Source organism: Ambystoma mexicanum, chromosome 9, assembly GCF_040938575.1.
Source record: "Ambystoma mexicanum isolate Mex_15411 chromosome 9, UKY_AmexF1_1, whole genome shotgun sequence".
NCBI lineage: Eukaryota > Metazoa > Chordata > Amphibia > Caudata > Ambystomatidae > Ambystoma > Ambystoma mexicanum.
The window spans coordinates 1398913065-1398926775 of NC_090931.1; the positions used below are offsets into that span (position 1 = coordinate 1398913065).

At 47.3% G+C, this 13711-nt stretch overlaps 1 protein-coding gene across 1 annotated transcript in view; it reads right to left on the bottom strand.

The window, feature by feature from the left end:
* Positions 1-13711, bottom strand: part of LOC138489153 (ras-related GTP-binding protein A) — a 242202-nt gene that overhangs the window by 200033 nt on the left and 28458 nt on the right. The window contains exon 4 of the mRNA XM_069616808.1: positions 9753-9819. Within this exon, the coding sequence (XP_069472909.1) occupies positions 9753-9819 (67 nt within the window). The remainder of the gene's footprint in view (positions 1-9752; positions 9820-13711) is intronic.

The following is a 13711-nucleotide window of genomic DNA, read 5'->3' on the forward strand; positions in this document are numbered from 1 at the left end:
CCTCTCGGACGAAATTTTCCCTCGAGCAGTACCCATCGCACTTCCGGTTGGCACTGGTCGCAAACAGGTTCACCTGCGGGGTTCCCCAAAGGGCGAAGATCTCCTGAATGACTTCCTGAACTAGTTCCCACTAGTGGGAGACTGCGCTCTGCCTGCTCATAGTGTCCGCCGCTAGGGAGATTCCCTCTTGAATTGGCCAGAACCAGAACTGCATTGCCTCCCAGCACAGAGGGGGTGACCCTACTCCTCTCTTGTGCAGGTAATGCATGGCCACTGTGCTGTCTGTCATTATTTCCCCGTACAGACGGCAGGAAAGCCTTCAGTGCTAGCCAGATTACTCTCAGCTCCACAAGATTGATGTGTAGTTTGGACTCCGATGGAGACCAACGACCGCTAATGGTCAGTTTGTTGGCATTAGCCCCTCCACCCCGTGAGGGAAGCGTCAGTCACTACCGTTACCTCCGGCCACAGATTTTCCTCGCTGGCCCACAACAGAAGATTCTGGGAGACCTTGACGGGAACATGAAGGAGATCCAACATCTTGACTGAACTGGGACCATTGAGTGCGGAGACCCCACTGAAGTGATTGCATTCTCAGCCGGGCCACTGGCACCAGAAAAATACAGGATGCCATGAGGTTGAGCAACCTTAAGAATTCGAAAGCCGGAAGACTCTGGGCTTGTTGAAACTTGGAGACCATCTGAAGAATTGTGTCACCTTGGGTGGTGAGCACATCCCAAAGGATGTGTCCAACACAGCCCCGATGTACTGGAGCTGTTGGGAAGGCGCCGTCATATGAGACTTCTTGAAATTGAGGGAGAAGCCCAGTTTGTGAAGAGAGCGGCAGGTGACGCTGAGATGATGCAAGGCTTGTTCGGTAGAATGTGCCCTGATCGGCCAAACATCCAGGTAGGGGTAGATGTGAATCCCCCACCCCCCCCCCCCCCCCAACTCTCCCGAGATACGCAGCCACCACCACCATGAGCTTGGTGAAGACCCTCGGGCGGAGGTCAACCCGAATGGCAGGACCCAAAACTGATAGTGCGACCCTCCATGTGCGACCCTCCACCTGCAAACCTCAGGTATTTTCTGTGCTTGAGATGGATGGACACATGAAAATAAGCATCGTGCCGGTCCAATGACACTAACCAATCATGAAGTTGGAGGGCCTGAAGGATCTGAGAAAGCGTGACCATCTTGAACTTGTCCTTCCTGAAAAAACTTGTTCATGTATCTTAAGTCCAAGATGGGTCTCGGTCCTCAGTCCTTCTTGGGAATCAAAAAATATGGGGAATACCAACCGTTGTTCCCCTCCGCCACAAGCACTGGTTCTATAGCGCATTTCTACAGCAGGGTCAAAATCTCCTGCACAAGGAGCGGATCCAGAACCCTGAAAGAGTGCTTCCCGGTGGATTGTCATGAGGCCGTCTGTGACAAGCTAGTTTCCAGAACATAAATGAGACTCTGAGCCAGTACGTAGGTTGTTTGGATTACCACAAGAATCCAATTATTTTATTAAACTAACAGGATTTTTTTCTTTCTTTCTAGGTCTTTTGGAAAAAAGGATACGTTTTCACTTGAGTAATTTCAGCTTCAGGAGGAAAACATCGCTGAGGCAACTTCAGGTAAGAGTCATTATGTATGTTTCTTTAAACTTTCTCTTTTCTTGTCTCTTTACACGTTTTCTTTAATGTCTCTATTTCTTGTCTTGTGAGATCTTACTCCATGTCTTATTCAGATTTAGCTCCTTAAATGTCTTTAAAGGATACTGATGTAGTCTTTGACTGTCTCTTTAATTAGCTTAGGTATTGATTTCAGCTTCCCCTCCTCAAATAAAAAAATTTAAAAAAAAATAATTAAAAAAAATTAAAAAAAAACGTAGTCCAGTACGCCTTTCTCTTTTACTTTTTCGCCTTTCTTTACAGCAGCTCTCAGATGGGAGGGTTCTCGCCTCCTCTCGTAACAAATATTTCTTTCTTCTATTTAGGCAAGGTATGTTTCATTTCATCACGCATTTCTTAAACGTGTTCTCTTCTAATAAACACTGGAATAAACACTGGAATGCCTGGGTGTTTTTGTCCAGACACGTATAAGCGTAAGCGTTAAGCTTTTCCTCTTCGTAAACAGTTCCCAAACGATGCTTGCGCAACGGCGCGTATTGTAGCTTCTATAAAGCTTTTCAACTTCGGATTAAACTACTAATGTCTTTAGCGAAAGCGCAACGGCGCCAACTTCATTAGTGTCTCTCGAGCGACAACGGTCGCCTGTTCTTTATCTAAACTGCACACGACCAAAGCGGTATTCTTCTCTCCTCTTTCTCTTGCTCCCACTCACATCCGAGTGCGTGTTTCCAGTCAGGTTTTATCGCAGCAGCCGACGGCCGAAACTGACTTCGGTGCAGCGTTCGCCCTGTCAGTTTCCTTCCCTCGTAAATATATCGCCTTGGTTGCCGGAGGGCAGCGCTCCGGAATCAAATGTAAATGTCTTGTCTCGCTTCGACCAGCTTCACAGACCTGCTCTTTTATCCTACACCCATACAGGTCCGTTTCACCCTCCGCAGTTCATGTTTTTTCCTCTCCCTCTTCAGTACGCCCAAGATAAACCGTCAATCCCCTTCTCTTCCTCTCGAGCTCCGGTCTCCTAGGCAACCAAAAAGAAAACACTAGAGGAAAGTCCCTACAATAAAGACTTCCTGGTTTCTCCTCAAGACTTCCTGGTTTCTCCTCGGCTTATGATCCTTATGGAGTGGAGAATGTTAGACATGCTTCACAACGTCACACCGCCATAGAAAAGGAAGGCAGTAACCATGGGCTATTGTTTGCAGAGTCCACGCATCCAAATTAATAGCTCGCCACTCTTTTAGATGACGAGACAGCCTGCCCCCTACCGGTGAACAATGAGGCAAGGCCTCAGAGCAGTTTTGAAGCGGGTACGGCAGCACCTGATGGTAAAGAGTCTGCTGCTTGAGTGTTAGGCAAGATTGTATGCAGGTGCACTACAACAACCCTGACCTCCTGGCAATAGGAACCCAACCTTTGGTATAAGTCTGTACTACACAGGTTGGGAGTGTGGCTGAGCAGCAATGCTTATCTCAAGAGGGGTCAAAGTGAGCTGTAGGGGAGTTACGGGAGTTACAAAGAGATTCACAGTGACAAGTATTCAAATAAACACTTACACACAAGATTTCTTGAATAAACAATTATTAATTTATTTAACAGTCAGTTAGAGTAAGCCTTCTTCAGAAGGGAGCAATATAAAAGTAATACTTAAATACACTTCAAAGCACACACTCTTAATATTCTAAAATCAGTGAAGACCTATTTGGGATGGCCCAGTGTCACAACCTACACCCTCAGGTGACTTCAATAGCTAGGGTGCTGGGGGAAATTAATATCTTACTGTTGCATTTAGAATACAGTTAGAAATTGGTTAAAGGAAAAGCTTATTAGAACAAACAAGAGATCACAAATATTCTTAAGCAGGCAAATACTTTTAGATCCACTAGGCAGAGTCATTCAGTTATAACAGGTTAAGCCAAAGTCAATGGGCAAAAGTCTTATATGGGATGAAGCACTTCTGGTAGGGAAGTAGGAAAAGTCTTTGCACAATGTTTTAGAAGCCTTTGAAGAAAAGAAGAATCAATGTAGGGCCACAAGCTGTTTAGACTTTTGAGTAGTAGAAGATGCAAGCAACTCTACAACAAGAGGTAAGTTCACTCAGACTTTACAATAACTTTGTATTGAAGAAAAAGTGCAGCAGATTACTTCTGTTCCTGTGCAGCTCTGCAGATCTCTCTGTTCCTGGGCCTCAGTCGTGGGGACAAGAGGGAGGACGTCAGGGGGACTCTTGCACTGCAATGGTGGGACGGTCACCGCTCGCAACCTGCAATCTTTCCAACAAGGGGCACTTCAGTGTTTCAGCTTCTCATGACTACCGCAAATAGCAACACCACGGTTCCTGGCTGTCAAGACGGACTTTCCTTGCTTCTGGGGTCCCGCACTCTGTTGAGGGGGCTCAGTCTCAGTCAGTATTGCTTCCTGGGAGTCCGGAGGATCTTCCTGGAGCTCTTGGCCAACTTAAAACCAACGCACAATCTGGCCTTTGACTCCTTGGCGTTTCAGTTTCCAGCAGCAACTCTGTGGAAATGCAACCAGCTCTGAGAGAATGTCCAGGTGGCTTACTTGAGTTGATTGGTCCCACCAACTCAAGGGGAGAAGTTGTCCTTGCAGGGGCTTCTCTGTTGATACGAATTTGGAGTTTCAGCACAGCAGCAGGGCTTCACCGGGCAAACCAACAGTCCAGGAGTTGCAGCAGGAGTCCTCTTCAAGTTCTTTTTCGGATTCCTTCGTCCAGTGGTCGACTGCCGTCCAAGCTGAAAGCCTTGCCTTTTATTCAGTTCTCTCCCATTCGTATCAGCCTAGCTGTCAAGTCACCCAGCAGGTGGCTGTCCTTGCCGAACAGTCATCCGGCCAATCATTACAGAGTGCATTTGGGTCTCCTAGGAGACTAAGCACAGGGAGTTTCGGCACCTCCCTCACTTTCTGCCCACCCCAGACACCCTGGAACCAGAGGCGGGCTTCACTCATGAATCCCGCCAAAGTCAAAGCGAACAAAGGGACCAAACCTGGGCCATTTTTACTGCAGCTGCGAACGCAGCCCGCATTAAATGCACACCACTGTAGTTAAAATTAAACCACTGCCACCTGCCATTCAGTGAGGAAAGGGTAACAAAAATGTTACATGAGAAGCTAGACAAAAGGGGATACTAGGTAACCTCTATTGAAAGATAGTGTGTGCTGGGTTAGAAAGTTACAAATGTAAGTAAAGTCAATTTCACTTTACAGCTTTACAGCTCTGGGAAACAGTAGTTTATCCCAGAGAAGGTATTTAAACCTTTGGGAAATCCGAAAGACTTCCCTGTGCCACTGCACTGAAGGTGCTGTGTGACAGAGTGTAAAAGGTGATGCCTATGGAGATTGTCAGGCTCCATAACCAAAAGAAACACACAGTTCAGAAATCACATTAAAATACATGAGAAAAAGGGTCTCGCTCTCTCCAGGTTAAAAGAATCAAGTCCTCAAAATCCAGCAAAGTTGCTGGGGGTCTCTAAGGTGGAGGGAATTCGCATATTTCTGAAAATTCTCCAACATTGAGCGGCCTTGGCACCCCACATCGTCCACCACAGGGAAACTTACGTTGGCCCCTCCGACTGGCCACCACGCTCGCTCTTCCAAGTGAGGAGTAGTAGTGAAAGGAATCCCTCCATTCCCGTCCTCTAGGACGAAAAGGTGGCGGTTGTCGAACAGCTGCGCCCAACGATATGGCAGTGTCATGATCTCTGCTTCCAAAAGGTCAGGGTTTTCCCAACTCCCTTGGAAGCAGATCCATAACCCAGGTTCCGAGTGCCAACCAGTCCCAATTGGGACCTTTTGGACCCAGTCCTGGCGCCAGTGGCACCAGGCTCATAAATATGCCCAGTCCCAGCGCTGGAAGCGCCGGGCTCATAATGCTTGGGTGGACTTACCTGCAGCAGACCATGCTGCTTACTTGCCTGCCAGTTGAGCCTCTGATCCTCTTCTGTTTGGAACTACTTTTCCTGTTGGGTGGGGCTGGAGCCACTCCCTAGATTCAGAACACTGGAACTCTTCTAGAAGGCAGGAACTCTTTTCTTACCAGGAACTCTTTTCTTACTTAGGCGTGGCTGTGGAAGGAGACACCTAAGCACTACAGGAGGCTATTTAAACCACACCCGGTGGATGAATCTTGCTTTGCGTTATTCTGCATCCTCTGCAGCAGAACGCTCATCGTGTCTTCTGCATCTGATCCTGGGCCTAAGGGAAAAGGCTTACCATCCTGAATCCAGTCTTCAGCAACACCTATAAAGACAAGAAAGAACAGGTTAGCATTCCGGCATCTGAAAGGCAAAGGCTTACCATCCTGAATCCAGTCTTCAGCAACACCTATAAAGACAAGAAAGAACAGGTTAGCATTCCGGCATCTGAAAGGCAAAGGCTTACCTACCCTTCGTGCGCTCCGGAGGTCTTCACACTGCATTCCGGCATCTGAAAGACAAAACAAGGTGCGTTTAAAGACATTGGGGAACTTTAATACTCACGTGCCATTACTCCTTTCCACATCTAACCCAGTGGGTATCCCGGCACCCTGCAGCCGCTCCGAACTTGTACCTGCAAAATAAAAAGACAGTTAGAGCGCATCGTGAAGCTGGCAACAAGCGCTTACTCACGTGCTTCCAGACGCTTCTATTCATCACTCAGGCTCCATCTTCAACTCACTTCAGCCCGTCATCCGCCATCGCCGGAACCCTGCAAAACAAGAGACATCATTATTAAAGACTTTAAAGACATTTGAGTTACTCGAAACCTACCGTTCGTGTAGTAAACGACGGACAGCAGTCCTCTGAAGTCAAGAGGCCTGCGCTACCTATCCAGTGAAGAAACTGGTTACAGCACCCTGCCCCGAGGCAGATGGAGAGCTCGGCATTCACTTACCTAAGGTGAGAGCGTTAACCTGTGGGGGTCTACAGGAGAGGAGAAGAGGAAAGAGATAGAGACACCCCAATAACCCCAGTTCATTAACCCCATATTTTCTATCTGCAGACATCTTACTCTGCACGTCAGGCATACAGGGCACAGAGGTCCAGCCCAAAGAGCCAACCGGGTGCTGCACATCACCTTTGAAGATACGGTAGTCGCCCAGTCAAGACCGGCGCCTCTGCGAGAATCAGGTGAGCGTTACAGGCAGCTGCTTTGGAGGTCTGCAACCTCTCAAGGCTCTAGTCAGCCTTGCTGCCAAACAGATGCGACCCGTCAAAGGAACATGTTGAGAAGACGAGCCTGCACATCTGGTGCAAACCATCACGGTGCTCATAGCCATGGACCTGCTGACACTATCCAACCCAGAATGAAGGGATTCACACATGGCATCCTTGCCATCCTTCACAATAGCTAGAAAGCCATCCCTTTCTTCCCCTTCGGGAATATGATCAGCCGCTAAAGAGATGCAATTCCACAGAGTGTGCGAAAACTTTGCTAAAGCACTGGTGGAGTGGGCCGACTTCAACGACATACTCCCCGCAGAAAATACCTTGCATGCCCATCCATCCATGCGCTTATCAAGCCTGTCAGGATGGATGATAGGGTACGCTGCCTGCTTCGAGGTGGCGGTAGCCGCCTGAACCACCAAACTCTCCATAGTGGGGGTGTGTGGACAGGGAGCTGGGGGGGGGGGGGTTGCTACAGGATGGGTGGTATTTGTCAGCGACTTGTTCACCGCCGGAATACTCTCCGGGGTGTACCAAGTAGCAGCCATCCTCTTTTGCAATGCCAAATGAAATGGCAACACCGGGTCAGTGGATGGACCCTGATCCAGAACATCTGTAAGATCATCTTGATCAAACTGCACCGGACGTCTGGCCCAGCCCAGGTACTCCACAACTCTAATCAATCTACGATGAGGAGTCGACATGCCGCCCCCCCCCCCCCCCAGATCCTCCATCCGACTCTCTTCAGAAATGAGAAACTCCGGAACACCAGTCCCTTATGGAAGGCCAAAAGGCCCAAGATCCTCCCCCGACCTTTCTTCGTCCTCATAAATGTCATGGAGACTTCAAGAAGTCCTCCCTTGGGAGAGGATTAAACCTCTTCTCAGGTAGAGTCTTCACAGACTTAGAAGTAGCCTTCCTCGGAGGGTCCACAGGCACAGGGACCTCCACTGGTAAATTCGGGCCAGATGGCATCGATGGCCTGACAGGGGGCAAAGACCCGACAGGCGCACCCAACGGGCATGGCGCCGACACAGTCGAGGTTGCAATGGTTTCGCCGGAGACGAAGACCGCAACCTGGACCTGGCACGTCTCTGGTGAACACCCGATGCCTTGTCCGTACAGGGCCTCGAAGGCTCCTGGTGTTTATCACACCGTCCAGCTGGGACCGAAAGAGCACAAGTATCTGGCCAAGACTGTTCCCTGCCGGCTTAGTCAGACGGCACGGACGAAACTGCTTGGGATTGAAAAATCTTCAACATCTGCACCCGGAAAGCATCCCACTCCTCCGGGTCGAGAATTTAGTGGGGCAGGTCACCTTCGAGGAGGCTTCGTCCGAAAAGGACGAATAAGGCGAACAGTGATGTTGCTTCCTGGACCGCTGCAACGAAGAGGACGAGTGGCGCGAACCACTGCAGGACATGGAGCGCTGGGACTTCTTCCGAGAGAGTCCCCTCTTGACTCGGTCGAAATACCAGCCTACTTGGATTTACGGGGCTGGGACACCCTTCCTACCTTCAACTTCCCCTTAGGTTCCCGCAAGGCCTTTGCAGTCAACGAATGGCACTTCGAGCAGTCATCCGTCACGTGGCCCTCGCCCAGGCACCACAGACAAATTCTATGCAGATTCGTTATCGACATCTTGGAGCCGCAGTCCCAACATTTCTTGAAGACAAACTAGCCAGGGACTAGCTGCTGTTGCCTGGTAGGATAGACTGGGACACAGGGTTCATAACCCTGAAACCCATAGACACAGGCCCATTCTCATAGGTCTTTCAGAATCCAGGTTTCTCCGCTGGGTTCATTTCGGCATTGGAACACCATGAACCCCTTACACTGCGGCAATTATACTGAAACAGAAAACAGCTGATCTTTGAAGATAGGAGGCGGTGCGTTTTTGCTCCACACCGGATCACCATGGGCGGTTCACAGATACAATCAAGGCAGGGACACATACAAAAGGGACCTGGAAACCGCACTATACAAGGGCCTTAGAAAGGGCAATACTCCAAGGTGTTCCAGCTGGTTGACAGAGACCTTCCAACTGACATACTTCCATACATGTGGACGAAAACTGGTCATGCATTTGACAGAGAGCTAGTAAGTTTTACAGATGTGCAATCATATAGGAGTCTGCTTAGCAAGATTGCTTTAAGTGGTACCCGTCTCAAAGAATACACTTATGTCTCTAGAATAATTTCCCCTATGCTAGAACGGCCATGAAGGTGTGAGTCTTATATGGTGGGGGTCCCCCTTGATTAAGAAAAAAAGAAAAACATTCTGGAAAGAGTTTTTATCCCATAGGTAAGATGTGACGGGCCAGTCTCATCCCCTTACACCACTGCAATTAGTACTAGGCAATGTGGATCCATCTGCAGGATACCCTTTAACAGGCCATAAGACTTCACTAATTACGCACTTACTGCAAGCAGCTTCATGGACAGTGCCTCAGTATTATAAGACTCCCACTGGGCCAGTGAAAGCTTGATGGCAGGTGAGAATCTGGGAGGTCATGGCACTAGATAAGATGTCTGAGCATAATGGACAGATCCCTCCCCCCACTCCCCACAATACAAGGTCACCCTTTAATTTGTGAGACAGGGAACTGTTGCAGCACAAGCCTCTATTGTTTAAGAACTTTTCAATGCAAGAAATATGATCACAGAGATGACAGTTTGGTGAAGCTTTGTTCCTGTTGGAGAAGGGCAGGATTACAAGGATATGAGTGGGTGGAAACACTGGGAGACTAGAGTGCAGCTTCTGACGACTTTACTTGTTTGAATTATTGTATTTTTTTTCTGTACTACTTATTTTTTTGTTGGGGATTTTTCTATGAATATACATGAACAGAGTTGTCCACTTTCTTATTGCAAACGTAAATACAGCTTAAAAACACTCTCAAACTTTCATCTTGCTTTTATTTTAACTCATCCAAGTGCCAAGTAGGGCACTGATAAGGCCTTGTACTTACCCACCACAATCCCACAGGTTCAACACCAGATTTCCAAGGAAACGAACATGAGAGTGCTCCACATCAACTGGAAAACAAAATAGGGGAAGTTAAAAAACGAACATGAATTATGAACTACGAACAAACATCACAAACAGCTTAACTAAGGACCAAGCTAAAAAAAGGGGAAGAATTAAGGCAGATTTTGTGCCACCCTCTTTTACAGATGTTACAACCACCAACCTTGGAGTTTGGGGGAGGGCTAACAACTGACAAAGAAGCCAGACCTCTCAAACATGGGTAACGTGGACAGAGCGACTAGGCTCAACTCACAAATAGGGGTAATAGGTCAACACAAAAGATACAATTATACCACACCCACATGTCTAGAAAACACAACACGAGTATACTGAAAAATACATACATTCATAAAGTTATAAAGTTACACATATAAAATTATCAGTTCAAATAAGTACACAGGTAATACAAACATAGGATCACACCAAGCATATTATAAAAACAATAATGTCTATACAAGGACTTGACTAACCCCAATGTCTAGGGGCTCTCTACCAGAGATGAGCATCCAACATCAAATAACAGGGGGGGGTCGGGGGTGCAGAGAACCAGGGAACCATAAAACCTAACAAGGAGATAAGTACCCTGTAAGCTTTGCCCTGCAAAATAAAGACCTTCATATATGAGGTTCTCGACCCGCTATTACGGTTCGCAGCTAAAACATATGGAGGTTTGTGATAAAAGTGAATTATGCAATTTAACCAGCAGCACAACATATGTTAAAATAATTGTTACGGCCTATAACGGTAATCCACAATCATTAGGACCCTAGAGGGAATATTAAAAATAACTCCAAAGCAATTGTTAGGCAAAGTCTGGACGCAGTACCCTCTGGGAACACTACAAACAACTCTGACTACAGGTATAGGCAACCCAACCTTTGGTATAAGCTTGTACTACACAGTTTTGGTAGTGTGTTGAGCAGCACCTCAAGAGGGGACATGTGAGCAGCAGTGGAGTTACAAAGATTCACAGTCACAGGTATTCAAATAAACTCTTACACTCAGGGTTTCTCACATAAACAATTATTTATCAGTCAGTTATAAAGCCTTCTTCAGAAGGGAGCAATATATTAGTAACACACAGATACACTTCAATACTGTACACTCTGAGTTTCTGAATCAGTAAAGACCCTTTTGGGATGGCCCACAGACACAACCTACACCCACAGGTGACTTCAATAACAAGGGTGCTGGGGACATTAATATCTTACTGTTGGTATTCAGAACACTTAAAAGTTGGTAAAAGGCAAAGGTTATTAGAACACAAGAGATCACAAATATTCTTAAGTAGGGCAAGATTTTTAGATCCTCTTAGAGGAGTCATACAATTCAATAGGCTAAGCCAAAGTCAATAGGCAAAAAGTCTTGTATAGGATGAAGCACTTCTGGTAAGTAAGTGGAAAAATCTTTGCACACGTTCTTAGGAGTCTTTGATAAAAAAAGAAGAATCAAATGAAGGGCCACAAGCTGATTAGTCTTGTGAGTTGGGGGAAGTTGCAAGCACTTCTACAGTAAGAGGTAAGTTCTCTTAGACTTGTTTTACAGTACCTTAGCAATGATGAAAAGATGCAGCTGATGACTTCTGTTCTTGTGCAGTCCTGCAGATCTCACTATTCCTGGGCCTCAGTCATGGAGACAAGAGGGAGGACGTCAGGGGACTCCTGCAATGCACTGGGACGGTCAACACTTGCAACCGGCAAACTTCACTTGCAGTGGCTGTTCAGTGTTTCAGCTCCGCGCATCTACCGCAAATAGCAACAACGCTACTCCTGGCTGTTGAGATGGACTTTCCATGCTTCTGGGGTCCTGCACTCTGTTGAGGGGGCTCAGGCTTCATCAGTCATGCTTCGTGGGAGTCCGGAGAATCTTCCTGGCGCTCTTGGCCAACTTAAAAGCAACGCACATACTCTGGTGTTCCTCTCCCTGGCTATATGGTTTCCAGCAGCAACTCTGGAAATTCAACCAGCCCCGAGAAGGATGTCCAGGTGGCATACTGGAGTGAATTGGTCCCACCAACTCAAGGGGAGAAGTCATCCTTGCATGGGGCTTCTCTGTCGATACGAATTTGGAGTTTCAGCACAGCAGCCGGGCCTCACCAGGGCAAACCAACGGTCCAGGAGTTGCAGCAGGTGTCCTCCAGGCCAAAAGTCTTGCCTTTTATTCAGTTCTCTCCCATTCATTCCAGCCCAGCTGTCGGTCAACCAGCAGGGTGGCTGTCCTTGCCGGACAGTCAGCCGGCCAATCACTTCAGAGTGCATTTGGGTCTCCTAGGAGACTAAGCACAGGACGTTTCGGCCACCTCCCTCACTTCCTGCCTACCCCAGAGACCCTGGAGCCAAAGGCAGCCTTCACTCGTGAATCCGAGCAAAGGCAAAGCGAACAATGGGACCAAACCTGGTTTGGCGTGCAGAGTAAATCTCAAGAAGGACCTTTCCACAAAGAAATGGCGAAAAAAGATAACCGGGGTAATTTTGGCAAAAACGGCACCCTTGGGTGCTTTACTGCAGCTGCGAACGCAGCCCGCGGTAAATGCACACCACAGTAGTTAAAACAAAACCACTGCCACCAGCGATTCAGTGGGAAAAGGGTAACAAAAATGTCACATGAGAAGCTAAACAAAAGGGATACTAGGTAACCCCTCCAGCACCCTATTGTAGGATAGTATGTGCTGGGTCTAGACTGGTCCAACCCTTCTGTGACATTTTGCTACAAAGACTTGAAGTGCATTCCCACTGTGATACTTTTGGGACATATCGCCTTGCCTCTCTCCGAGTGGGCCTGGCCTCTGAACTTTGCGATTTACAGTAGACCCTGCCTCGTTCGCCTTGCATTTGTTTCGTAAAAGTGTTGGTACTGAGTTGGTCTCATACCCTGCCTTTTTCTCTCCCTTGCTAACAAATACTAGAGTGCCATCTAGGTTAAAGCATTCACCTCTGTCTGCAAATAAGTGGTGCCGTTGAACCTAGACTTGTCGAAATATTGTTATGGGAGTGATATATACTTATAGTAACTGTGATTTAAGTTGTTTGCCATATTAGTGCCAGTGTGTTTTTCATAGAAGTGTTTTTAAATAAATAATTATATATCTTTACACCCAAGCTCTGATCAGTGTCTGCTTGTCCTACTATGTAAATTGCCCCATCTTGTATACTCCAAATACGGCCTAACTCGTCTTGAGAGAAGTCTGACTGCTCAGCCACAGCTACCAGGTAAATCTGGGTGGTGCAGACTGCTACCAATTGGGTTTACTGCTAACTCCTGTAGACTTAAGCCTTTTGCAGTGGTCCCAGAGAACACAACTCCACCTTTATCTTTTGGGAGCGTTAGGGTCTTATATGGAATTCTTGCTTTTTTCCCCTTGCCATAGGAATTGGAGCATGGCCCTTTTGATCTCAGTAAAAAAGCTTTTTGGAATCCTAATGGGTATCGCTTGAAAAGGATATAGGAACCGGGGCAGGGATATCATCTTAATTCTATTAAGCCGGCCTAGCCAGGATATTGTGAGCTTGTCCCATCTTGTCAAGTCTAACCTAAATTGTTTTAATAGGGGAGGGAAGTTTGCTTCAAATAAGTCACTTAGATTCTTTGTTATTTGTATCCCCAGGTATTGTAGTTGTAAGTGTTCGATATTGAGACCGAATGGGGAGATCTGATGGTATTCTCCTCTTTTTGGCCTGGGGGGAGGGGGGGGGGTAGGGGGGAAAGAGTGTGGACTTTGTCTTGTTTATTTTGAACTCTGAGAGTTTACCATATTCTTCTATCATGTAGAGAGCTCAGGGGATGGAGACGAAGGGGTTTGTGATGTGGAGGAGGAGGTCATCTGCATAGAGGGCAATTTTGTATTCTGTTGTCCCCAGTCGAATACCTTCTAGTGTAGGGTCTGCCCTTATTGCGATTGCC